General features: G+C 42.7%; 2 protein-coding genes across 17 annotated transcripts in view; one reads left to right on the top strand and one right to left on the bottom strand.

The window, feature by feature from the left end:
* The window catches only part of SLC25A40 (solute carrier family 25 member 40), a 60,256-nt gene that overhangs the window by 1,985 nt on the left and 31,129 nt on the right, over positions 1-27,142 (bottom strand). For 4 of the 11 annotated variants that reach the window (XM_053262065.1, XM_053262063.1, XM_053262068.1 and 1 more), the window contains 3 exons: positions 27,029-27,110; positions 24,147-24,248; positions 15,037-16,382 (listed from right to left, as the gene is read on the bottom strand). In XM_053262065.1, coding sequence (XP_053118040.1) covers positions 16,264-16,382; positions 24,147-24,248; positions 27,029-27,110 — 303 coding nt within the window. In that variant the 3' untranslated portion in view covers positions 15,037-16,263. Of the gene's footprint in view, positions 1-1,804; positions 2,574-6,464; positions 6,561-7,099; positions 7,193-12,206; positions 12,315-13,526; positions 13,620-14,764; positions 14,969-15,036; positions 16,383-24,146; positions 24,249-27,028; positions 27,111-27,142 lie in introns of those variants that run through there. The other 7 variants (XM_053262067.1, XM_053262069.1, XR_008309899.1 and 4 more) reach the window with 6 other exon arrangements.
* RUNDC3B (RUN domain containing 3B) overlaps positions 1-27,142 on the top strand; it is a 98,485-nt gene that overhangs the window by 63,577 nt on the left and 7,766 nt on the right. For 5 of the 6 annotated variants that reach the window (XM_053262058.1, XM_053262061.1, XM_053262057.1 and 2 more), the window contains 2 exons: positions 4,902-5,023; positions 9,512-11,475. In XM_053262058.1, coding sequence (XP_053118033.1) covers positions 4,902-5,023; positions 9,512-9,657 — 268 coding nt within the window. In that variant the 3' untranslated portion in view covers positions 9,658-11,475. Of the gene's footprint in view, positions 1-4,901; positions 5,024-9,511; positions 11,476-27,142 lie in introns of those variants that run through there. The other variant, XM_053262059.1, reaches the window with a different exon arrangement.

Here is a 27,142-nt window from a genome sequence, read left to right as displayed (position 1 = left end):
AAAACATTGCAGCATGTAAGATCTTCTGCTCGTTCTCAAGGCAAACAATGAAAAAGAGCCCTTCACCTGCATGTGGCATTATACCCGCCAACATCGAGACCAAGCTATCCCTCAACTTCGGGGATGTGGTCAGGATCAATGACGAGTGTGCACAAATCTGCAGAAATGCAGTCTAAAACCGTTGCTGAGGCAGCAGAGCCTGTTTTTAAGAGACCGAGAGAAGTCTTGAAGTCGTCTCATCGACACAAGAAGAGGAGAAAGCATGCCTCTGGTGATGAGGCTGGATCACCACCTCATAAGAAGCACCACAGCTAGACAGGGAGCAGACCACCTTCCCCGACTATGGAACAGATGTATAGCCCACCAACAGAAGCTGAGAAGTCGATGTTGACATCGAGGTGGCAAACCTCAATGAAGGTGTTGGTACCAAAAATTTCAAAATTGTCTACTGAAACCGAATAATTGAACTAGGAAGTGCTGCTGGCATTGATGTCTGCTTCGGCATTGGCATCTATGTTGATACTAGCAACATTGTTGGCATCGATGCCAATGACGGCACCAATTTCGGCATTGACGCAGCCGGATCGAAAGCGTCCGGATCGAAAGCGAAGGCAGAGCAATCACTGCTGGCTGTGGTGTAGCCTAGAAGGCTGCTCCATCTGTCACCGGCGCAAACACTAGGGCAATCCCCTTCCATACCACAGCGAGACAAAAGGATAGAGAAGGGAATAGAGTTAATGGATTTGGCAACAGAGCGCAACCAGGATGATGAGGTTTCCTTGGACCAGAACACTGCAACTTCATTCCTGGCAATGTTAGACTCTTCAACTATAGTACCCCTTCATGGTCTACTTTCCATGGCTTCCTAAGTACTGGCCTTGACATTGAGCAGGACGTAGATGATGCACCAATGCCACATCCAAAAAACCCCATTGATGTCACTACTACAAAGCATTACTACTGCTGGAACTTTCTGACTGATGTCACCGTTGCATGATACAGAGCTGGTTGTGACACATACTTTTCCTGCGTTTGCAAGGCTGATGCTGGCAGCAACAGTATCATCTGCTTATGCACCCATAACGTGCATGTTCCCTGTTCAATATGCAGGCATACGGACTGCTACAACACAATGGCTACAGGGACAAAGGGAGATAACACATTCTTGCGGATTCAGGCATGCAGCATCAATTTCCTTGCTAGATGACTATGCTGACTACTTCCAGTGGAAGGCCCAGCGGGAAATTGGTCAACCTGTTGTGGTGGCTACTGAGCCAATAGCCCAGGGTACTACGGGTACTTCGATGGGTACAGTAGTTCAAGGCATTTACCCTGCAGGCCCACACATGCAGACAACCACAACTGCATGTCAGACACAGCTGTAGCAGCCAGAAACGCCCTTACTGGAGACACCAGGAATGCCGCCAGTACCAAAGAAGAAAAAGAAAAACACCCCAGTGGCACCACACCCCAGTGGTGCCACCTTCATTGCCATCTGGTGATGGTGATGGCTACTCCACAGATTTGGCGGATTCTAATCATCCATTGGATTCACCCTCTAATGTGCCACCAAAGACATCCATATCCCCACCGGAAGAGCTGAAAGCCTACCATGCCTTGATAAGAGAAATTGCTGAGGCTTTAGGAATGGACTTAAAGTTGCTGGAAGCAGATCTAAAGGATCCAGTGTATAATATGATGGCTGTGGCCAGGACTTCACATCCAGTGGCCCTTCCAGTGCTGCCGGTAATTAATGCCAACATCAAAGTGTTTATACAGGGTACAAGGAGAGGATAATGCATACCTGCTTCGACATCCAATACCAAATTCTATGGTAATTGTGCATCATCTTCAAAGGCGGGACGCCTCCATACAACCCCATCTGGCAAGGAAGGGAGGAAGATGGATATATTAGGCAGAAAGATATGCACCACCTCAAGTTTGGCAATAAGAATTGCTAACTATGCAGCCTGCATGGCTAGATACAATCACTTTTTATGGGGCACTTTGTTTCAGGACTCCACTTTGTTGACACCTGAAAAATTTCAGGATAAGTTCACTGAGCTATATGAAAAGACTACATCAGTACCTAGACAGCAGCTTAGTGCATTTAAGCACCTGGTAGAAACGGAGTCATGAGCCATGGTTACTGCCGTGACTATGAGGCTCATGCATGGCTGAGATCTACAGCATTGCAGCAAGACATGCATGAACGGGTGGAAAAGGCCTGTTTAGCGAAAATACAGATTCCACAATGGAATTGTTGGGGAAAAAACCCATAAAATTAATTAGTAATAATGAATGGATGCTAATTCAATATTAGGCAAGTTTGGCAATTTCAAAGTTCTAATTAATGTGGTTCAAATGATTATTCCTAGAAAGAGTGTAAGAGAGTAGATATGTTTTGAATATTCCAATAAAATTAACTTATCTGATTTCTCCTTGTCTCCCAGTACTTCAGAGTTCAACTACATGGCTACTTGAAAAACGTTGAGTTACCATGTGGGAAATTCAAATGGTGGATTTTTAAATTAAACATGTAGGTCAAATAACATGCTAAATTAGATCACAATCTATGTAGGGCATCAGGAAAATTTGTGTAGTAATTTTAAAAGAGAGAGAGGATACAAATGAGAAATACTAAAAATTTCTAGAGATTGTTCTATAAAACTTTGCAGTTCAAAAATTTACAGAAAACCCACATTTCTAAACTCATAATGGGCTCACCTTAATGAAGATTGCCAATAGTTAGACATAATGTTGAACCATTTGTGTTGGGTGTAGGGAGAAATTGCATGCAAGATAGGACAAGAGGGGCTAGTGTGGGATCTTACTGACTTTTCATCTGCCTATTACCTTCAGTTTGATGAGCTGCTGCTTTGAGAGGTATTTTTGCAGTTGAACCTAGTATCTTGAGTACATGTGGTGGGCGTGGATGTTGGCATTTTATTCCCTGAACAATAATTTAAGTTTGGAATGAGATAATTTTGTAAGCGGAAGTCTTTGGTTGCAAGCTTCAGCAGTAAAGGAGGTGCTCTTCAAACTTAAGGGAAGGGATGAATTTCATGTATTGTCTGTGCTGCATTTGCAATACAGTAAGGACATCTCAACAAATCAGTGTTCCCATAGGAAACAGCATTGCTTTGCATTTTAAATACAAATCTTTGTTAGGTTCATATGGCTGTCAAGAGTGTGAATTATCACTGTGAAGCTGTGTGCTGTAAAAATTTTGGTGTCTACTTTCAAAGGATAATAACCAGTGGTGGCTTTGAGGCAACAATTTGACCTTCGAGGCAACCAAGAGTGTTAGACTCTCATCTACTCTATCTTACATGCATGAGCTGTTTGGGGGTGGGGGGGAATGCAGACTTGTTTGCAATTCTAGTCGTGGTATTCTGCCAGAGACTGTTGAGGTGGGAAAGAGATTAACTGTTCATGGGGGGCAGTTGTGTGTGTGGGTGTGCACTCTCTTTCTTGTGTTCATAGTAGAAATATTCAAAAACTTGATCTTGCAAGTTCCCCTGGGAAGTGTTTTACCAATGGCAGTATAAAAATATTTTTTTTAAAAAAAAATGAAAATCCACAATACTTGAGGAAATCCTGAATTAAACCATTTACCTTGCCCAAAGTAGTTACTGGGCAGATCAGTGTTCACCATGAGAAGAAGGCAAATGTCCATATTCTTTTGCAGGTAGTCATGGATATTTATTATTAAAATAATGGACTAGTTGCAGACATCAGGTAATCCTTTGAGATTATATGTTTGCATTTAATTATAAACCAGGGTGTTTTTTAAAAATCAGATTTTAATTAAAAATGGATTTGAATTCAATCTGGTTTGTGGAAACTTCTTTCCTTGCATGTGAAGGAAGGAGAAAGAGGAGTGCAAGCCCTGCTTGTTTCTGTAGTAGGAAGCCATAGTTCCTTGTTTGAATATGAATTGAGCCTCACTTTAAAGCATATTTGCAGCCAGTTGTGCTAGAAACTCGGCTAAATGAGAGAAAGCTGAAATTATCAGGAAGCTGACTTTTGTATCCACATTCTACATCTCCTCTGTGCTCTAGTGGCACTACACAGCCCTGGTTGTGATTGTAATTGTTATTGGATAATCCACAAATACATCGGCTGACATGCTGCACAGTGAAATGTGGGTGGTTCTGAATTGCCTGCATTGCTGCTAGTGCCTTAAAAAAGAAAAGAAAAAGATGGCACTCTTGTGCAAAAGTGCTCTTGCACGAATACCAGCTGGCATGATCACACTTCTGCAACACTACTTACACTGTTTCCAATGTAAGTAGCATAATGGAAGTGTGATTGTGCCAGTTTAAGTATCTGCACAAGAGTGCTGATGCCGTTTTTTAGGCACTATCAGTGGCACGAGCAGTTTAGAACCATCCACTTTTCACTGTGAAACATCACACAGTGTTTAAAACTTTGTATGCCATCAATAACATTGCTGAAATATGCCAGGGATTCACAATAGAACATACATTTTATTAATATCAGTATTAAAAAAAATCATCAGTGATGCACTTCGAACGTCCAAGCTTTAACATCTGTGGGATTTAGGTACTTAAGCTTAGGGCACAGGCAAGCAGTTAACTTATTGGTCTGCATTCTTGATTATAAATCTGCAGTTCCTCATTATCCTGTTTAAATGAGACTTGTGTATTTATGACTCGGCATAGGATTGTAGCTGTTCTTATTTAATTCTATTTAATAAAACCACCTTAAAACTATTTCCAGTTTGTACATGTTGGTGTGCAACATATTTGAGCATCTTCTCATTTCAGTTATTCATAAACTAGACAAAATACTATGTGATATATAAAAATTGCTATTTGTATCATACAGTGACTGAAAAACATTAAATAAAACTGTTTTGTTGTTGATTTTTACAGAAAAAGTTTTCACAGCCTGGACCAGCTCTCGGCAGATGTTAGTCTTTCTCAGACATCTCTGGATCCCAGCCATTCACAAGATGGAGATGGGAAATCGCATGGGTTAAGTTTGCTTAGTGAAGGTAATGTATGTAGCCTCAATGTTGTTCAGTGACTTGGATGGCTAATACTTTTTTTTAGTTTATAGTGACATTTCCAGATATTCAGCAATGAACTTTAAGTAAGGCACACATGACTATTCAGCTGTGCTTCTTCTTTGCTTGCAGCCTGTAGTGGAAACTTGCAGTAGAGATTTTAAGATGTATGGTAAAGAACAAAGGTTTCTGGGTATTAATATTGTCAGACATCATAGAAGTATACAGCATTACAGAAACTGCTCCATCTTGTGGACACATGTAAAGATGTGAGACACTTGTACTCACGTGTAATTTCTTATCAGATCTGTTTATCACATCAAACTACTAGCAGTAGCCACAAATAACTTCAGAGCAAAACAGATATGTAATGTTTATTGAATAGTTAAGTCCGTATATTTTTATTTTGTAGAAATCCTCAAAAGTGCATTCTTGATCTTCTCTAAATCGAATGAAATGTCTATTGTTGTATGTAGCATTTGCTAAGCTCTTGTAATCTAATGTGATTGAAACCATCTCACTCTCCTACTTTCTAGCAATTTCAAACTCTGCAATGATGACTAGATAACTTCTTCAAGAGTTTGAATTAATTTACTTCTCCCTTAAACTTTAGCCTAATTATATAACTGCTTTTAGTGTGCCAGGAAGGTATTTGCTTCCAAAGCTTTCTGGCAGAGATGGCTGCTTGTAGCAAATCACATATATTGATTCTTTGACAACTGTAGTCCTGTTCAGACAGTGTGTTTTACGTGTGTTCAGATGTCTTTTATACATGTGCATGGCTTTTGTGTGAATGATTATACAATCCGGATCGTGATCCATTATATTCATAATAGTGGGTTCTGTGTCTGCGCAGGACCATTCAGGCAGAATGTTAGCTCCTCGTGGCGCCTAGCCCCACCCTTGCATGTGGTGCACTTGTTTATTTTGGTGGTTAGGTGCTTACAAATCTGGAACTGGAGTATTGCACAATGAATAACGTTGATTGCGGTCCACATAAAGGGAATAGACAATATGCTGGCAGATCTTCTGAGCAGAACTCAGATGCGCCAACAACACAAATGGGAACTGAATCCGATCTACCTCACAAATGTCTTCAGAGCATGGGGAACGCCAGGCATAGATTTATTTGCAACTGTGCACAACAGGAAGTGCAAACATTACTGCTCAAGGGCAGGTGTGGGTCGCAACTCCAGAGGAGATGCTTTCTAATACAATTGGAACCAAAGATTCCTCTATCTATTTCCACCGTATCCTCTGCTGAACAAGATTGTGGCAAAACTATTGAAAGAATATGTGAAATATATCCTCATAGCTCCATGATGGCCAAGGCAACCATGGTTTTCACAGGCACTCAGACTATCCAGAGGCATCCACAGAAGACTGCCTCAACATCAGAATCTTCTGATGCAAGAAAAGTGAAGGATACTGCATCCAGACTTGAAGCCTCTGTGTCTGACAGCGTGGAGAATAGGCTTGTGAAGGAAATACCTCCAAATGACATGAAGGCTTCCACAAGAAGAAACTACAATTGCAAGTGGAAAAGATTTAGCACATACACAAGAACAAATAAGTTTGATACACACAATGTGTCCATGAAGAACGTTTTTACTATATCTGACAGACCTTAAGACCAAAGGTCTGGCAGATGTTTCTATCAAGGTTCATTTGGAGGGAAACACCCAGGTTGTTACCATTTTCCATTTTGGAAATACCAATACCATTTTCCCATCCTGAGGCAAAACATTTTATGAAAGGCATTAACAACGTGTGCCCTCCGATACGCAAGCCCATTAAACAGTGGAACTTGTAACTGGTTCTAGTAGCTTTGCCAGAGCACCTGTTTGAACCAATCTTAAAAGCTCTGCCGAAACTAGTAAGTTTAAAGACTGCCTTCCTATTGGCAATTACTACAGTGAGAAGGGTGAGTGAGCTCAATGTCCTTCACATTCATATTCCTTATACAAAGTTACATCCAGATAAAGTGGTACTCAGACTGGATCTGGACTCCTGATCAAAAATTGTATCAGACTTCCATATCATTTGTGATATTGTCCTACCTACCTTTTTCAGAGACCCGGAAACAACCTTGGAGAGGTCATTACATTCCCTGGATGTACGCAGGGCTCTTTTGAACTATCTGCAGATGACAAAACCCTACAGGAAAACAAAATATCTGTTTGTAGGGTACAAGGGTAAAGTGAAAGGCTTGCACATTTCAAGACAAAGGTAGAAGAACTAATATATCTGATGTACAAGTACTGGAAGGTGGAGGTTCCTGAGACCATTAGGGCCCATTCAGCTGGGGCTTATGCTGTCTCAGCAGAGCACACAGCAGGCATCAAGCTCAAAGACATATGCATGGCGGCGACATGGTTGCCGGAACATACCTTTGTGTAACATTATGCGTTAGATCTTCGCTCTGCAGCACAGGCTAACTTTGGGAGGAGTATGCTGAAAGGTTTTACCTTGATGTACTGCACCCACCTCCAGACTGACAGCTTGTTAGTCACCCACTATTATGAATGCAATGGATCATGATCCAGATAAAAGGTTGCTTACCTGTAACTGATGATTTGGAAGTGAACCGTTGTATTCATAAAACCCGCCCAACCTACCCTGCAGTGGTCAGGGCAGGACATGTGACACTAACACTAATTGGATCGTCAGCACATAAGCTATGGAAGAAAGATCTTTAATTTACAGCGTGTTATAATTTAAATTTTTTTTAATTAAAATGATGTACAGGTGGTATTTAACACCTAAGAAACTAGCTTTAATGTATAAAAGTGTATCTAATAAGTGCTGGAAATGTAAAGATAGTGAGGGGTCCTTCTATCACATGTGGTGGTCCTGCAGAGAGATAAAGAGGTTTTGGGATATGATTTATGATGAACTTAAAAAGATTTTTAAATCTGTATTTCATAAGAGACCTGAATCCTTTCTGTTGGGGATAATTAATGATGAAATCTCAAAAGAAAATAGAAATTTATTCCTATATCTTACGATGGTTCTTGCTCAGAAATGGAGATCTGTGGAAATTCTAGCAAAAGAAGAATGGTTGATGAAGGCATATGAATATGCAGAAATGGCAAAACTTACTGTATTAGTAAGAGATAGTCATATAGAAGACTTTGTAGAAGATTGGAAACCCTTTTTATGGTATATGAAAAACAATGTAAATTTGGATTTATTAACGGGGGTTGAAATGTAAAAATAACAGTTGGGGAATTGTTATAGTATGAAAACAAGGATTAGGACATAACTAGATATATAAATATGAAGAAAACATTCACATGAGAGCAAACATGGATGTTGTATTATAACTGTGTTGAAAGATGAACTGGAAGTCACATTGACATGTAGAAAACTAATAAAAATAAAGTGCAAAAAAAGAGAGAAACATCTGTTTCTAGCATTGAAGGGCCGTCGGAAAGGCCAGCAGCCATCATGCCAACACTTGTCCGTCTGGTTAGTGGAGGCCATTAGGAGTGCGTATGAAGCTCAAGGGAAAACTGCCCCAAGGTGTATTAAGGCCCACTCAACTAGGGCTTATTCTACATCGGCAGCTCATTTGGCGGGACTACAAATGATGGACGTGTTCTCTGCAGCTACATGGGTGACTGATCACACATTTATAAAGCATTATGCCTTAGACCTTAGGTCTGCAGTGGAGGTGAAGTTTGGCAGGGAAGTTTTAAAGAGACTGCTACAGTAGCATACAGCGCCCACTGCCAGAGGGGGCAGCTCATTAATCACCCATATTTATGAGTGTCGCTGGAATCACTATCCAGATAAACAGGTTGCTTACCTGTAACAGATGATCTGGTAGTGATTCTGCGACATTCATAAAACCCGCCCGTCCAGCCCCGCTGCAGGCTGCATGCTACAATATGAACATGATAAGGAGCTGTCTTATACCATGCTTCGTTGGTCAGCCAGAAACTGAATAGAGAGACGCCTAACCACCAATGAAGGGTACTGCAGGCTCGTGCAGAGGCAGTTGAGGGTGTTGCGAGGAGCTAACAATGACTACCCAAAGCAGGTCTGCGCAGGCACAACCCATATTAATGAATGTCGCGGAATCACTACCAGATCATCTCTTACAGGTAAGCAATCTTTTCATCTGTTGGTCCCTTGCTCTGTTGCACTTTAGAATGGAAGTAAATCTAAGGCAGAAGATGGGATAAGTGAATGGGAGCCAGTTAATGCAGTTAAAGCAAGTCACCATGATGCAAGTAAAGGGAGGACAGTAGGTCTGTTCCTACTCATCAGCACATAACTGGGGGGCAGGGGGAAGGCTTGAGAAGGGAGTGTAGGATGTAGTAGGCTTTTCCATTGCAGGTCCTTAGTTGAAGTTACTGCCATCTCCAGGAGTAGGGGAAGATAGAGGGAAAGATGCAGAATGCTGTCATACCGGTCAAATTTATGGGCCTATCAGTAGTGTAAAAATCTGTTAACTCTTTTCTTAAATAGGGAAAGAAGACACACCTTCATTACTTGGCCTCTGTGGTTCTCTGACTTCAGTAGCAAGTTACAAATCTCTCACAAGTCTGAAATCAAGTGAATATCTTGCAAGTCCTACAACAGAGATGACAAGTCCTGGACTAACTCCTTCTTGAGCAGATCTGTGCAGAGTAGAACTTATATTTATATTCAGCTGGCATTCCATAATTTATCTGTGGTCAAGATGGAAGCCAGTTTTAAAAAAAAAGGTATTTTTTAAAAAGCAACATCTAAAACCCACTGACTTGCAGTTACCTTGCATGAAAAATCAATGTTCATCAGTTCACACTCTTTGACTGCTTACAGTTTTTTTGATTCCCAGTCAACTGTTGAATGTACAGCTAAGGTTAACCATTAAGAAAAAAACTGTGATTATCTTAAGTTCCACAATTTGATTTCTGTAAGAGCTGTTAATCACATATCAAAACATTTTACTGTACTTCATTAGATAGCCTAACACTTGTAAAGATAATACAAATCAGGGTAGGTACGTTGTGGGTTGTTTTTTTTTTTTATAAAAACACCCTTCAAATTTATTGTAAATAGCAAAATACTCGAATTGTATTCGATTATGATTTCTTTTTAAAAAAAATTATACTACTTAGAACTCTGGCAACAATTAGACCTACATTTGAAGTTGACTGTACTTGACTTAGATTTTAGGCCAGGTTGTTAACTACTGTCTATTTGCATCAGAGTTACCTATGTATTTGGCATTCTGACATACTGAACTACTTGCAGTGTATAAAAGAGATAAATGTGAATGTGGTATCTACACTGTTGAACTTGTAATACAGCTTAATGTAAAGGTAAGAGAGACTTGTAAAGAATAGTAGTGTGACTGATCATGGTCTAACATTGACCTTGTGTTTACTCTCCAAAAGATAAATTCCAATAGATTTTCATGTAGATATTTTTGTTAAATTCTAAACAGAACTTGTGCTTGCTATTTGTTCTGTAATTAAGCTTTTCAATCATACGATTAGTTAAGCTACTAGTAGGTATTGCTTGATTTGAAATATTTCTGAACCATGCTAGCCATAGGTTTTTAAACCAAGCTTTGCAAGTTAAGTTTTGAAGTGCAACCCTTTCTGCTGTGTAATTATTTTTGTTCTTAAGAATTATTCAGAATGTGTAATGACAGGCATCTTTTATAAAATGGACAGACATAGAGCCTCTGGATGGATTAGGAAATGCTTTGTGCCAAAGAAGTTCCATTCATTGTTTACTATGTCCAGCAACATACGTGGAAATCTAGAATTACATCTTATTTTTGGAATATTGGTTTGATCACTTTTTTGCCAATCAGATGTGCCTCTTCTAAGACTTTCTGTAAAATTTGATTAGGATGGGGAGAAAGCAAGAATAAGAACCTGCTCCCCGCCCCCATTCCTGCAAAGAAAATTGCATGAGAATTCTGTCTTGACAAGTTTACTGCATTAAATATGTGCCAAGCTAAATTTTGAATTAAAACAAGAAAACAGTTCTGCTCTTGAGTGGTATGCAAATCATACACAGGCTACCCAATAAAGTAATTTCATGCATGTTTACTATCTCTTGTAAAACAATTATCTTTTTAAAAACATGGAAAAAAAAGGTGGAAATCTGTTTCCAAAAGTCCTTAATGTTAGTAGCTTTGTGTGAATATTTAAACTCTTCCTTGGGCCAGAACATCACTGACCTAGAACCATAATTTGTCATACCATTTAATGATTGGATGGAGCAGTTGGGATGAAAGTCTTTTATAGACCATAACTTAAATTCTTTGTGTGAAACCAGTTTAGTCAATGTTTGTGCATGGAAAGTTTAATTTGTCTTATTTTTGAAGTCTGGCCAAGCTTTTAGAATTATTATTTTTTAAATACCAAAATTGTTTGTATTTGTTGCCCTGCTGTATCAAATGTTGCATGTGCATTAAACATTTTGTACCATTACTATTGTAGCTCGTTTCTACTGAAGTTGTACTAAAGCATGCAGTTTTCTATTACAGGCTCCTTCTACTGGAGACTAATTTTATCTTTTTAATATTATGTTTCCCATTTCTAGCCTACTCTTCAGCCAACAAAGTTCCAGAGTGGCTTACGTATGCTGGCCATGCAAATGGCACCTGTGCAGATGCCATGTGCGTGCTAGTTCCATGCAGGGCTTCTTGAGATGTGTGCGCCTCCCCAGCAGAAAGCTGCATGGAGTGGCGGAGAGCAGGTAAGGACCTGCTCTCCTCTTTCTTAAAGCTCCCGAACTGATCTAACCACGGTTTGTGCACATCACCACTAAAATGGGTGGAGGTGCTTTCTGCAAGCAGAATTCCACTCATAGAAGATGCCTTTATTATTTTAGGCAATTCCCCCAAACTACATACCTAGGAGATGGAGTAGTGTGTTGTTGTTTTAGATAGAGAGGTCTGCTTTGAAGAGGAAGGGGTGGGGGAAGTTTCTTCTTCATAAGTTTCCTTCAGCTTGCACTTCTTAATGGGAAATCCATGGAACTGTAATTACTTCCTAAAATATGCCACTTTCCACCTCTTCTCTTCACCCCAAATTTGCTGTATAACGAATGCCTCCTTAAAACCAGCTAGATCTGGATGATCTGCTGCAGCCATAAGAATGGGGCCTGCGCGGGACCATTCAGACAGAATCAACTAGCTCCTCAAAGCGCTTAGCCCCACCTCTGCATATAGTGCACTTGCTTAGTTGGGGTGGGCTAGTGTTTTCTCCTCAGTTCCTTTCTGATGGTCATCGTGTCAGCACCTTCGGCTCCTCGGAACGACTTTTTTCTGTGAATTTAAGAAAGAGAAACAGACAGTTAAAATTACTTGAACTCGGACCAGACCTGACAATACTTATTCTTTACTGTTCTAACTTGTCTAAATATCCTATGGACTTCTTGGTTAACGACTTTGGACTGTTTTATCGATCTTCTGCCAGACCTTGCAATAATTATGAGAATTGCTTTACTTATTTCATTTATTATGGAAAAGAAGACTACTTTCAAGCGTTGTGTCCACTGTAACTCAAAACTTCCCTCAGCGGATGATCAGGACTGGAGCACACCAGAGATCGACTTGTTCGCAACAGCACTGAACAAGAACTGCACCAGTATTGCTCGAGGGCCAGCGTCGGCCTCAACTCCAGAGGGGATGCCTTCCAATTCCATTGGGGTCAGGAGTTTCTTTACATCTTTCCTCTTTATGCTCTGCTGAACAAGAGTCCTGGCCATCTTGCAAGAATGTGCAGTGTATATTGATTGCTCCATGGTGGCCCTGACAGCCATGGTTTCAACAGGCACTCAGACTGTTGAAGGGTTGCCACAGGTGTCTGCCTCAACACAGAGATCTTCTAACTCAGGAGGACGGCATGCTCCATCACCCCAACCTAAAGACTCTCAATCTAACTGCTTGGAGGATAGGCTCTTAAAGGATATCCTCCTTAATGAATGCAAAGTATCCACATGGGTAAATTATAACAGCAAGTGGAAAAGGTTTCATCTGTATGCACAGAGGTATGAATTTCAACCGTACTCCACCACTTCTCACCAGGTGTTTCTAAACCTTATGGCCTTGAAACAACAAAAGTTGGCCAATGTCTCTATCAAGGTTCATCTGGCTGCTATCTCTGCTCGCCATCCTGGATGGGATGGGAAGACTATCTTCACATCCAGACTCCAAAAGAGTCTTAAGAGGTCTCAACAACTTTTACCCACCTATTAGAAGACCCACTGAACAGTGGAGCCTGTCCCTTGTCCTGTCCGCTCTGACAGAGCCTCCCTTTCAGCCCATGGCAATGGCTCTCTGTAAACTTGTAGCACTAAAGACGGCCTTTCTCCTGGCCATAATGTCAGCTCGGAGGGTCAACAAGTTAAATGCTCTCCATATTGATGTCCCCTACACCAAGTTTCATGAAGACAAGGTGGTACTTTGTCTAGACCCTGAGTTTAGACCTAAAATAGTTACTGATTTCCACATCAACAGTAACATAGTACTACCCACCTTCTTTCACAATCCAACAATGGCCATAGAACATTCTTTGCACTCACTGGACGTGAGACGGGTTCTCCTTTTTTGTTTGAAATTGACCAAGCCCTATAGAAAAATGAAATCTCTTTGTAGGTTACAAGGGCAAGGTGAAGGGTTGCCAGATCTCCAAAGACTCTCCCATTGGATTGTGGAATTCATCTTTCTGGCCTACAAACATCAAAAAGTGGAACCCCCTAAGACTATATGGGTCCACTCGACCAGGGCTTATGCTGCCTCTGTGGCCCATATGGCTGGCATTAACCTCAGTTGCCCCTCTTCCTCATTAACCTCAAGGACATCTGCACCACAGCTACCTGGTCCTCTGAGCATACTTTTGTCAAGTAGTACGCCTTGGACCTTTGCAGTGCAGCCCAGGCCAATTTTGGAAGGGGTGTGCTAAAAAAAGTATTAACGTAGTACTAGCCGACCCGCACAGAGCTATTTGGGGCCAGCTGTTCCCCCCTCCCTCCTGCCCCACTCTCCCTCCTCCTGTCCCACCCTCTTGCCCCCTCCCTCTCCCACCCCCTTCATCTCACCTTCCTACCCCTCTCTCTCGCCCTCCTCCCTCATCTCACCTCCCCCCGTCCCACTCTCTCCTGCCCCCTCCCCCGTCTCACTCTCTTGCCTCCTCCCTCTCCCACCATGCTCTCTCTCCCTCCCAACCCTCTCTCATCTCACCCTCCTTCTCCCCTGCCACACACTCTTTCCCACTCACCCCCTTTCCAGTCTCTCCGCTGCTTCCCCACCACTTTTTTGTCTTGCCAGCTGGCCCTCCCCCCGCCGCCTTCCGCCCCCAGTGGCCAGACCGGGCTTTGCCAACAATGCTGGTGCCTCCCCCTTACCTGGGATGGCCCCACCTGGCCAGGCCAGGACATCCCACCGCTGCTACTATCCTCCGCCATTTTTTTTTTTGCTCCGAACTCTCTCGCCCTAATGCCAGGAACTCTCGTGAGAGTTCTGCTGCCAAATCCTGGGCATGCATGCTGGCTAAGAGAATTAAATATATAAATACTTCACCTGCCTCCAGACTGACAGCTCATTAGTTACCCATTCTTATGGCTGCAATGGATCACAATCCAGATAAACAGGTTGCTTACCTGTAACCAATGATCTGGTAGTGATCTGTTGCAGTCATAAGGCCCTCCCACCTGCCCCACTGCAGTATGCGAAGTGACAACTTGTATGTTTATGAAACATGCACTACAACCTACCTTGTTGAACTGTGGGCTGGTTCCATGAGATGACTGCCTCCAAATGTTGGTCCTTCAGGAACTGAGGAGAAAATGCTAGCCTGCCCAAACTAAGCAAATGCACCATGTGCAGGGGGCAGGACTAAGCGCTTCGAGGAGCTCATCAATTCTGTCCGAATGCTCTCATGCAGGTGCAGAACCCATTCTTATGACTGCAACAGATCACTGGTTACAGGTAAGCAACCTGTTTTTCACTTTATACTGAACTAGTTATTATCATCCATACACAAGTAACGTTTTAGAAAACATTTGACTTTAATGCCAAACAGTGCATTTGGAGGTGTTTATAAAACAAGTGCTCTTTTCCACTGTGATAGAATATGTATTACTCTTAAATACTTCCCTTTTGAAAATCTGTATTTTATGAAAAATGAAGTGCTGCTTCTTGAAATAGTGTGAGTGATCCTGACGTACTTTTTCCCATGAATCATTCTAATGAGATACACCTACTCACATTTTATTCTATAAGTCACTTTTATTCTATAAGTCACTTCCATTTTTATCATGGAATGACATACTTAGAACTACAAACACAGTAGTAGGTTAGGTGTATGTACCCATCTGCCAAACAGATGGTTGCCCAATTGTACCAGTGTAGGAGATGTTATGTAAAACTGACTTTATTTTTTCCTGTAAGAACTTCCCCTTAATAGAAAAGTTAGTATGACAAGCTCAGGATAAGTAACTGTTTATAAATTCTCACACCAGGAAATTGCCACCATATTCTTTAAACACCTTTGTGCTTTTAGTATAGTTGCTGAAGGCATATAATTCATGATAGTCTTGTGCCTTATTTAAGAAGCTGCTAACCTGGTCAGCTGCATGATAATCTTCCTAACAAAGAATCTGCTATCGATTCTAACAGGGTAAAATAACTTGCCTTTAGTCCATGGCAAGTATTCCTACAAGGTTAAGATTAGTACCTGCAACTGAAGAATTATGTAGATGTGCTTATGTAATATCTGTAAAGGAGTCCAGACTAATGTATTACCTTTTAAGAAACACATTCCTATTTACATTGTTTCAAATGTAACATTTGCTACAGTATAAGTAGATATGCTAAATGCAACTGAATTGGATCCTGTCACCAGATATAGTATGCTTAATTACATCAGAAGGCTAAAGAATGACAAATGGTCACACTTGAGGTTGTTTGGGAACAATAAGGGAAATACCATTGGATCCAGTCTTGCAGATGCATCTTTCTCCTGCTCTATGGCGCAGTATAGCAGGGAGGAATCCTGGTTTGATTCTGAATGCAGTAAGTTTTGTGGGTTTCTCCGTCATTCTCCTTTTGCAGAGCTGGGCTGGTCCACATACTGAGCAAGGCTAGCTGGAGACACCGGCGATCGGCAAGGAACTTACAAGCTGCATCTTAAGACCTAACATTTCCATAGCAATCTTGTGTGGTATAACCCTTGGTGGATACTATATGCCACTTTAAGTTTATAGAAACAGCATTAATGGTTCTTAATGTCTCTGTCTTTATTTAATCTACGGAAGAAAGATTTCCCATATTCATACGTGCTGATCATTATGGCACAAGCAGGAGCTATTTTTGTCAGCCTTGGAACAATACCTACAGAGAGAAAAGAGATTACTACAGTTATTCAAAAACACAGCAGAATAAAAACATTCTCTGGGGAGAGAAGGCATGATTTTAAAAAGCTCACTTGCAGAATATAAGTAGGCTGTTGTATATAAAGCAACTCCTTACACTTTCATAGGACTAATGTGAGACTTAAAATGGATTTGTTATGGTGCTTTATTTAAGATGTACATTATGACCGGACTGCCCAGGGGTCCGATTCTGCAACCATTGCAACCACACCAGGTTAAGTGAAACTAATGTTTTCTAAACCACAGAATCCAACCACTCATTTGACTATTTGCAGCCTATTAATTTTTGCTAGGAAACAAATCCCCTTTTGCCATGTAAACTTGCATAGGACCACAGCTCTAAGGTACAGCACTTATTTGTATTATTTAGGGTTCATGATTTGATCAACTGTTCCAAGTACTTGAATGTTCACACACTATATTTAACACATTTATATCCTGCCTTTCTGTTCCATTAATGGAACTAGCCAGGGGCCCAACACAGTCTGACAAATTTTCTTTAGATCAAGGAGCCAGACAAGGGACACCTCCATTTCATAAAGAAGTGCCAGGGTTTCTGTGAAGTGGCTCAACCCACTTTCAAATTTCTGCTGTGCATAGATCCTTGCTATACTTGAAGGCAATAGTAGCCCTTTCTGAGAGAACTTTGTCCTCCAAAAGTGCAGGCTCATATCTATTAAGAAACCCAGAAGTGGTCCCCCCTCCAACACTTTTCACATTTCTGCTTTGCTAGGTGCCAGACTTTTTTCTGTGGCCAGAGAGGGATGCATTGAGCAGCTGGTAGTGTTACTAACTATGCTTGCTACACCATTTTTGGAGTACTTTAGTGTGCCTCTAAAACCTAGCCTTTCAGTCATGTTCTTCTATTAGCCTGTTTGGAAGAGAAACACACTGGCTGCATTCCAGGCAAAAGGTCATTCTGGCAAGATGTATTCCCAAAATGTGCTTTCCAGGTTCATTTGCAAAGAACTGCAGTAAGCCAGAGGAAATGCCCTTTTTGTTTGTGTTACAGCACAGGCAGAGATGTAGAACAGATCCAATAAAAGTTTACAAGAGACAAAAGGGAAAGGGATGCAAGCCCTCTTCTGCTAGTAATAAACTCAAAATTGCATGGACCTTCTTTTACATACGAATACGATTTATATACTGCTTTTCAACAAGAGTCCCCAAAGTAGTTTACATAGATATAAACCAATAAATAAAATGGCTCCTTGTTCCAAAAGAGCTCACCAGCTTCCTCAATTTCCTCCCTCATGTTATCCAAGTTAAGCAAGTATATGCCAGAATGCTTGATGTGCCCTTTCCAAAATCTATTCCAGTGACTGCACAGGGAAATCACTCTTTTCAGGAACTTTCTTTGTGGGAACCACCCAACATAACCTATTCAAGCCCCAGTATTCATGCCTTATCAGCAACAGGAACTCCTGAAGTCAGGAAACTTCTCAAGGAGACCATCTACCAATTATTATAATAATTATTATTAAATTTATTTATTTACACAGTCAGACAAGTGTTATTGACTGGTTTGTTTTATCCAGACATCGAGTCCTTCCCAAGGACCTGGAATGGCTGAATTTTATTGTCAATTGTTACAGATACCGTTGCAGAATATAGGCTGTTCCCAGTAAAGATGCTTTTTGTAATTGGCTGATGGTGATTTCTGTGACCCCTATGGTGTTGAGGTGCTCTTCAAGGTCTTTTGGAACTGCACCCAGGGCGCCAATTACCACTTATTATTATTATTTTTATTATTATTATATTTTATATCCTGCTCTTCCTCCAAGGAGCCCAGAGCGGTGTACTTCATACTTGAGTTTCTTTTTCACAACAACCCTGTGAAGTAGGTTAGGCTGAGAGAGAAGTGACTGGCCCAGAGTCACCCAGCTAGTATCATGGCTGAATGGGGATTTGAGCTCGGGTCTCCCTGGTCCTAGTCCAGCACTCTAACCATTATACCACGCTGACTCAATCTCCTCTAGCTTCCAGTCAATACCTCAGGGTATGCTTTTGTCTATAAAAGCTCCCCTCAAACATGGAATCACACTTTTTGCCACCTAGCCTTGTAGGCTTGCGCACTGCCCAGGGTGCCCTTGCATTTGAACCAAGGCTTTTGGTTTTTGCATCTGCCACTTGCAACTGCTTTTGCCAGCCTAGCTTCTTCCTCCTGCATTTGCCACACTTGGCATCGGACTCTGTACCCCACGTCCGGGTGCACCCTAACGAGCTCGCTTTATGCTTGAGCTCCCTGGAAAGGATTTCCCCAGCAAGATCTACAGGTTACTCACCTGTAATGTTGGTTCTTCTAGTGGTCATCTGTACTTGTACACATATGGGCTATGCGCCTGCACAGAGACCACGTCGGAATCTAACAAGCTCAATTTCTCCTGCTTTAGGTGGGAACCTCACCCCCAGCTGCTATATGTGGCTATGCCACTCCTCATCCCCTCAGTCACTGAGTCAAGCTTCAGCGACCCTAGCGGGGAGGACGGCAGGGCATGCAGAAGTACAGATGACCACTAGAAGAACCAATGTTACAGGTGAGTAACCTGTAGTTCTTTGGCATGGTCTCTGTCTTCTACACATATGAGGGCATAACAAGCAAGCAACTAAGGAGGAGGGAAAAACAGAAGCAACAAGTAAACAACCAGAAAGAATTTATTTCAGGACAAGCAGCTCAACTGAAAATTGATTGCAGGACACTCCTGCCAAATACAGCATCATTACGAGCTCCAATAGCATAATGTGAAGCTCAAGTAGTTGCCTGACAGCGTCCAATAGGACCACCCGATCAAAAGCCACATAAGCTGCCACGGACCTAACAGAGTGAGCCTTCACGGGGCAGGCAACTGCTTACAGGTCAGTTGATAACACAATTTAATAGTGGAGACTATCCACCGAGACATGAAGCTCTTTCTGCGGCCCATTGCACAAAACAAACAAAGGGGGGAACTTCCTCTACTCAGAAGATCTCTGCACATAAAAGGACAGAAACATACATCCAAATGGTGCAACTGCCTCTCCGCATCAGATGAAGGATTTGGAAAGAACATGGACAAAGTTAGTGGGGATGAGCGGTGAAACATGGACACCACCTTAGGCAGGAACTTGACATCCGTCTCGAGTCCTTGTCCTTATGGAACTGCAGGTACGGTTGGTCAGCCCGCAGGGCCAGAACTAAGTAACCCTGCTGGTGGAGGTAACAGCCACCAAAAAAGCGACCTTCCAAGTCAGGAGATGAGGGTCAATAGAAGCCAAAGGCTCAAAGGGTGGCCTTAGTAGACCAGCCAGAACCACAGACAGATCCCAGGCAGTGACATGGCCGGATCGTCTGGAAACAAGTGTTGCAGACCTTTCAGGAAAATTTTAACCATGGATCTTTGAACCACGAAATCCAGTCAGAGGGAGAACGGGCCACAATGGCAGCCAAATATACCTTAAGAGAGGCAAGTGGAGTGGCACCACCATCCCGGATACCGGTTGCAGGCCGCAGCCTAAACGTACTACCGTAAGGACCCGATGGTCCATAGTCACCTTGTCCCGACTTGCTGCAAACAGTCGCAGGCGGGTGACAAGGTGCCCCAAGTCATTGTTTCTTTGGTGGGACGCTTGGGTGAGGTTTCTGAAAGGCCGGCTTATTGTGTTGTCCCCCTGAATTGTGTCTGAGGGGGAACTTGTTGTTCTGAAAGGACCGTTCGGAAGGTGACTGGTGGCGAGCTGGCACTCTCTGCGTCTGATGAGGCGACCATTTGGAAGTTCTCTGTATCTTCGACGATAGAGAGCTATAGGACATGGATCGTGTGGTGTTGCACAACTTTTCCACTTTATGAAGCGTGTCATTGGTTTATTCTGAGAACAGGCTAGATCCCTCAAAGGGCAAGTCCTCCACCCTGCAGCAAGCCTCATAGTGAAGGCCAGATTACCTAAGCCAAGCGTGGCGTCGAAGTGCCATAGACGTGGCCATCACTTTAGTGGTGCACTCCATGGAGTGATGGGTAGAATACAGTTCCTGCTTGGGGACTTTCATGGTCTCCTTTAGAAAGGACTTCGCAGGATCCCGCTTATCCCAAGGAAGGAGATCCAGGAAAGGACCCACTTTCTCTCACAAGAAGTGGTTATATCTAGCATTATGTGCCTGATAGTTTGCCACACGCAAGTGCAAGGCTGCTGCAGAATAAAGTCTTCACCCAAAAGAGTCCAATTTCTTGCCTTCTTTATCACCTGGGGTCGACTGGCTATGACCCCTGGACCTCTATAAAGAGGCCTCTACAACACTAGAGTTAGAGGGCTGTGGGCCACCTCCAGCCTCAAAAGCAGGATGCCCCTGACTACCAGTTACAGGGGAGCGACAGCAGGAGCCTCAACTCCTGCCTGTGGCTTCCGGTGGCATCTAGTGGGCCACTGTGCAAACAGGATGCTGGATTAGATGGGCCTTGGGCCTGATCCAGCAGGGCTGTTCTTATGAGGTAGGGTGACATTTCAAAAAGGCTGTATTTTCCTGGAATTGCACACTGTAGAAGTTCTCTAGACGCCTATTCTGCTGAGAGAGTGTATTAGGCTTCTTGCAGTGGGCTTTCACCACATTCAACAAGGCCGGGTTGAAGGGCAAGGCTGCAGGCACCTTGGCCTCTGAGTCAATCAGGCTGAACAGGGGGTCCAGATCCCCTTCTTGAAGGGTACTGAGATTCACCCCCAGAACCACCGCCATACAGGTCACATAGGCGGTATACATTTTCAGGTCCTCTGAGGAGAAACTGGCTTTGAATCCGAGTGGAGATCAAGCAGGGACAAACCTAGGGAGACAGCCTCTGATTCCTGCGAACTATCCTTGCTGTCTGACATAGGGTCCTCTGGGACTGACTGGTCCTGAGTCACAGGGGGCGAACCGGGCATATCAGCCAGATGGGCCAGTGCCGGGACTGAAGGTTCAGGCTGCGACTGCCGATCTGGAACTGTCTCTTGGTGCGGCTTCGAACCTGACATGAACTCCCCAGCACAATCATCCAGTTCCCAAGGCGAAAGAGGCAGAATGCGGTTGCTCCTCTGCATGCATGGGGGGCATCCGGACAGTCCTCAGTACCAAAGGCTGCAGATACTCAAGGCCTTCCAGATGGCAAGACCTATAATGGGATCGAACATAGTCTGAGTTGTCCGAGCTGCCATCCATCCGGTAGTGATCATAGGAACCAGGGTCCCGACGCAAGGAGCTGTAGACACACTCCGATTCCAAAAGAGGGGAACGATACTCCATGGTGTGATAACGATCCCGATAATCCCAAGACAGATCTTGCCGATACACCAAGGATCGCTCTTCTTGGTATCGATGTAGGGGTGACCTACGTCTAGGAATCCACGAAGTGCTGGGATCGAACTCAGGTGCAGCATAGGCTGGTTCCCCCGCCACAAACGAGTCCAAACCTCCTGAAGGCACGGGCGAAGCAAGATGTGTCGATAACGAGAGTTTTTGCACTGAGTGGAGCAATGCTGTCTTGGGCTTCTTAGAGGTAGAGCCCAACGATCCCTTGGCATCCGTCGATCCCTTCCACTTAGGGGCCTGAGTTCGATCTTGATCCGTTGGGGAGTGCTTCTGAGTCTTAGACCTCTTCTTCTTAGTCTTTACCCCTGATGAATTTGAGAGGATCACAGAAGCCTCCTGAGGCTGGTAAGAGGAGAGCTCCCTATCACTTGACGCTGCCGAAGGTCCCGATACCGGAACCTGATACTCCATGGTATTGACAGTTGATCGGTCCACCGACATCGAAGCAGCCATTTTTAGAGACTGTTTAACTTTTAAGACTTCTGAAGAAAGGAGAGCCAGATCCAAAAGGGTAGCGCACAAGCAAGAAGCCCTATTCTTGTGAGCCTGCTTAGTAAACTTCTGGCAATGCGGGCAGATCTCAACAATGTGGGACTTCCCGAAACACAAGCACTCAGCGTGCGTATCGGGGGAGGGAAGCTTCTATCCAGAGCGGATATACTTTTTAAAGTTCTTCATACCCGGCATATACGCCGAGGGCTGGCAGGCCTCCACGCTCTGTCCCAGCCGGGACCGGAGCTCGAAGGAAAGACCGTTAAAAGAAAATGCAAAGGTAAAAAAACACAACTGCATGAAGAGAAAGACAAAGAAAAACTAGAGAAAACAGAAGAAAACAGGAGAAAAACAACCAGACTACCAAAACCAATGAGTTGCTGAGCTGAAAGACACCATGATGTTCGCTGAAGCGCAGCCGAAGAAAGACTGAGGGGATGAGGAGTGGTGCAGCCACATATACCGGCTGGGGGTGGCGTTCCTGCCCGAAGCAGAAGAAATTGAGCTTGTTAGATTCCAACGTGGTCTCTGCACAGGCGCATAGCCCATATGTAAAGACAGAGACCATGTCAAAGAACTGGGCAGCTGTGACAAATGCCTTTTCTCACTCTTTTCTTTCACCCTTAAGCCTATCTGCCCTCCTAGTAAAATAACATGGTAACATTCCTAACCAACCACTTTTTAATCTCCTGTACCCCCATTACCCTCACAATAATTCTAAGTGTCTCACTTCTCTCTTTCCCCTTCCAGTGTGTCCATACTGCGGCCACAAGCCTGCAATACCTTTGAGTATTTACTTGCTGTTCACTGGTCTGCACCCATCTGATGCTAATCTCCCCTGCTCTTAAGCAAAACATAGACATGGACCGTTGTAGACATATGTCCAGCAGACCCTGGTAACAGTAGCAGCAACAAAGTCCCTTTATAATTATGATAAGCCCTAACACATCCATCATGAATTCTAAGAAAGCATAGCAGTTTTTCTGTCAAGACTATTTCTCCCCAGTTTTGTAGTCTTTACCTTATATATATTTTGATACACAAGAAGTCACACTTCCTGATTACCTACAGATACCAAGCTTGGCATACACAATCCTGCCACATAAATAAGCTGAACGAACTACTTTTTACACTGGAATATGCTGGGTGAAGAGTTTAAATAAATATTTTTAATTTTTTAAAGCAGAAATGCTGAATATAATTTTACCTCTGATTGTTCAACAGATATAACACTCAATCAAATCTATAATTCAATAACATGTCTAAGAGAAGCAGAAGATCTTGCTCAGATGCAAATTTACTAAGATTCAATTTTCTATACAAGGTAATTATTCAATAAAATGAACATTTAAAGTTGACACCCTACAAATTTAAAACTTTTTTACTTCCTTTTGCAAGCACATTAATAAACAATTCTGTCCTTTCACTTTACATATATTTACTTTCTTGAACTTTCCTAGCATGTAATCTACAAAAAATTACTCTGCTGGTCAATGACTGGTCTCATGTACTAGTTAACTGTATCCAACTCTTAACTTGGAGCTTCTAGAGGACTCCAGTTCAAAGAGTGCTCAGGTCCATGTCTATTGGCTTCACCGCTGCTGAAACACAAGCTGCTCCATGTTATTCACTGTGTCCTCCCCAAATGAATAACTGGGTGAAGTCCACCCCTGCCCCCACAAACACCGTAAGCATTACCAGCAAAACTGTTTCTGGAGGAACCTGACAATGAAGTAGAGCAAAGTTACTATTGTACCAACAGAAAGGGTACTGGCCCACATTTTAAGAACTTATTTAGGCTCTCTAGAAGATAAAGCCTTAGATAAAATATATCGAGATATTAGTCATGGCTAACAACTTTTATCCACTAGGGTGGAATAAAATGCTTATCACTGTACTGCAATCAAGAGAATTTACCAGCAAATAATCCAGTAAATCCATTTTCAGCAACAATTCTCTTCATTACTTTCCATATTGGTACACTCCTTGGCTGTGATGCTGAATAAAACAAAAACAAAACTAAAATAAAAGTAGAATGTGCATACATTAAATGTCAAGTTTACATCTATTTCCCTGCAATGGTGAATTTTGCTACAATACACAATTTTCAGGTGGCGGCGGCTTTCAGACACACTTTTCTGAACTCCTGTTCAAATATTTCTCATCTATTTATATGAATCGGACAACTATCAGACTATAGTAATACAATTAAACTATTAGTCTGATTACAGCCCAAAAGCTCAGCTTGTATAAAAACTACAGTGGGTATAGGAAAGAATCACCCCCTTTGATAGACCTTAAATTCTGGTTCCCTTACATCCTGAAATGAAAACACAAAGAAAATTCCTTTCACCAGCTGTACTTATCCAATGCAACCTATAACATCCAACTGAAAAAATCACAATTACAGTCCAGAAAAAGTGTCAGAAATAAAAAACAAGAATTACTGAGATTGAAAAAGGATCACCCCCCCAATGTCAATATTTTGTTGAACCACCTTTTGCTTTAATAACAGCCTTGAGTCTGTTGGGATACTTCTCTATCAACCTTGCACATCTAGACGGAGCAATATTTGCCCACTCCTCCATACAGAACTGTTCAAGTTCGGTCACATTGGATGGTAGGTGTTGGTGGACTGCTATCTTCAAATCTCTCCACAGATTTTCTATGGGATTTAGGTCTGGGCTGTGACTGGGCCACATGAGGACGTTCACTTTTTTCTCCTTCAGCCACTGTGTGGTCAATTTTGCTGTGTGCTTCGGATCGTTGTCATGTTGAAAGGTGAATCTTCTGCCCATCCTCAACCGTCTGGCAGAGGGTAGCAGGTTTTCTTCCAGAATCTGACGGTATTTTGCCCCATCCATTTTTCCTTCTACCCTAACGAGAGCCCCAGTCACTGAGGCAGAGAAACACCCCCACAACAGGACGCTGCCACCTCCATGCTTCACTGTAGGTATGGTGTGTTGTGGATGGTGAGCTGCGTTCTATTTACGCCAGGTGTACTGTTTGGTGTTGAGGCCAAATAGTTCAGTCTTGGTCTCATCTGAGCATAAGACCTTTTTCCATTTGGCATCAGAATCTTCAAGGTGCCTTCTGGCAAAGCTCAAACGAGCTTTAATGTGGCCTTTCTTGAGAAGTGGCTTTCTCCTTGTGACCCTCCCGAACAAGCCACATCTGTGGAGCGCTCGTGAAATTGTTGTCACATGCACAGAACAACCACTCTTTGCCATGAAGTCCTTTAACTCCTTCAGAGTGGCCATTGGCCTCTTGGTAACCTCTCTTACCAGTTTCCTCCTTGCTCTTCCATCCAGTTTGGAGGGCCGACCGGATCCGGGGTGGATAGTAGTCCACCAACACCTACCATCCAATGTGACCGAACTTGAACAGTTCTGTATGGAGAAGTGGGCAAATATTGCTCTGTCTAGATGTGCAAGGTTGATAGAGAAGTATCCCAACAGACTCAAGGCTGTTATTAAAGCAAAAGGTGGTTCAACAAAATATTGACATTGGGGGGGGGGATCCTTTTTCAATCTCAGTAATTCTTGTTTTTTATTTCTGACACTTTTTCTGGACTGTAATTGTGATTTTTTCAGTTGGATGTTATAGGTTGCATTGGATAAGTACAGCTGGTGAAGGGAATTTTCTTTGTGTTTTCATTTCAGGATGTAAGGGAACCAGAATTTAAGGACTATCAAAGGGGGTGATTCTTTCCTATACCCACTGTATAACAAACCCAGCATTTGAGCATGCATTTGAACCTATTGCATACATTTTACAACATAAATAAGAACATTTACAACAAAGGCAGGAGTGATGAACTGTTGTTAATCTTAAGGATTTCACAGGATAGAGGCTACAAGAAAAACCCAGCTCTAAAGCAGGGATTCTCAACGTGTGGGTACCCAGATGTAATTGGACTTCAACTCCCATAATTCCCAACCAAAGGCCATTGGGGCTGGGGATTATGGCAGTTGAAGTCCAATAACATCTGGGGACCCACACGTTGAGAAACCCTGCTCTAAAGCATACTCTCCCTCCAGCAGTAATCTTCACTATATTTCAAGTGGGGGCCACTTTGGCAAAAACTGTTCAATGCAAGAGCCATTTCTTGCCACACTAACCTCTGCACAGTGCTGCGCCTTTCCCTATGTTGGGGGTGATCTTAAGAGAAACGAAGCCCTGGTGAGCTCCAATGCTACACTGGAAAGTGACCATGGAGTGCTGGAGAGCCCTTTCCGGGGCTTTTTCTATAGAGCAATTTGGGGAAAGCACTGGGAAGCATTACATTTTCCAGTGCTCTGGGAACACCTTCCAAGATGTCACTGGGGCTTAACAGGGCACAGTTTCTCATAAAGGAGTCTCACCAGCATTGGGTAAAGTCGCCTCCATATAGGGCTGTGTGGAGTATCTGGCTGAAGTTTCGTACAAGCCTAATCAACAATTAATCAGGGAGCCGCCACTGGCTCCCAGGCCTTGCAATGAAGAACATTGCCCTAAAAATAAACTCTTGCAAGGAGAAGCGTTCCTTAGCTTACCTATACAGCCCTAAAGGCATGGGTCCAGGATAATAACCAAGTCCTTGAATTGGACTTATTGGCTAAATAGTTCCACTCATGTAGAGGCAGGGAGTTGTTCTGCACTACTCTTTCAGGGCAGCTCACATATAGCATTGTTTCAGTAGTCTATCCATAATGTTACAAATAGTGGATGAGAGCAGCAAGATCTTCAGAAAAATATTTCTCAACGACTGCACTAGACAATGGGCCTGGAAAAAATACTTAGTGGATTAGAGAACTTACAGTGTGTGGATTCGAATTCCCAAAGCTCAGTCTGCTTGTGTGTTTTTATAACATCAAAGGGTAAAGTTAAAAGAGCAGCAATCTAGAGGGGAAAAATAATATAATACTTATATG

The sequence above is a fragment of the Hemicordylus capensis genome, chromosome 6, assembly GCF_027244095.1.
Source record: "Hemicordylus capensis ecotype Gifberg chromosome 6, rHemCap1.1.pri, whole genome shotgun sequence".
Taxonomy (NCBI): domain Eukaryota; kingdom Metazoa; phylum Chordata; class Lepidosauria; order Squamata; family Cordylidae; genus Hemicordylus; species Hemicordylus capensis.
Note: the sequence above shows the minus strand (reverse complement) of the source record. Positions and strands in the feature narration are given on the sequence as shown.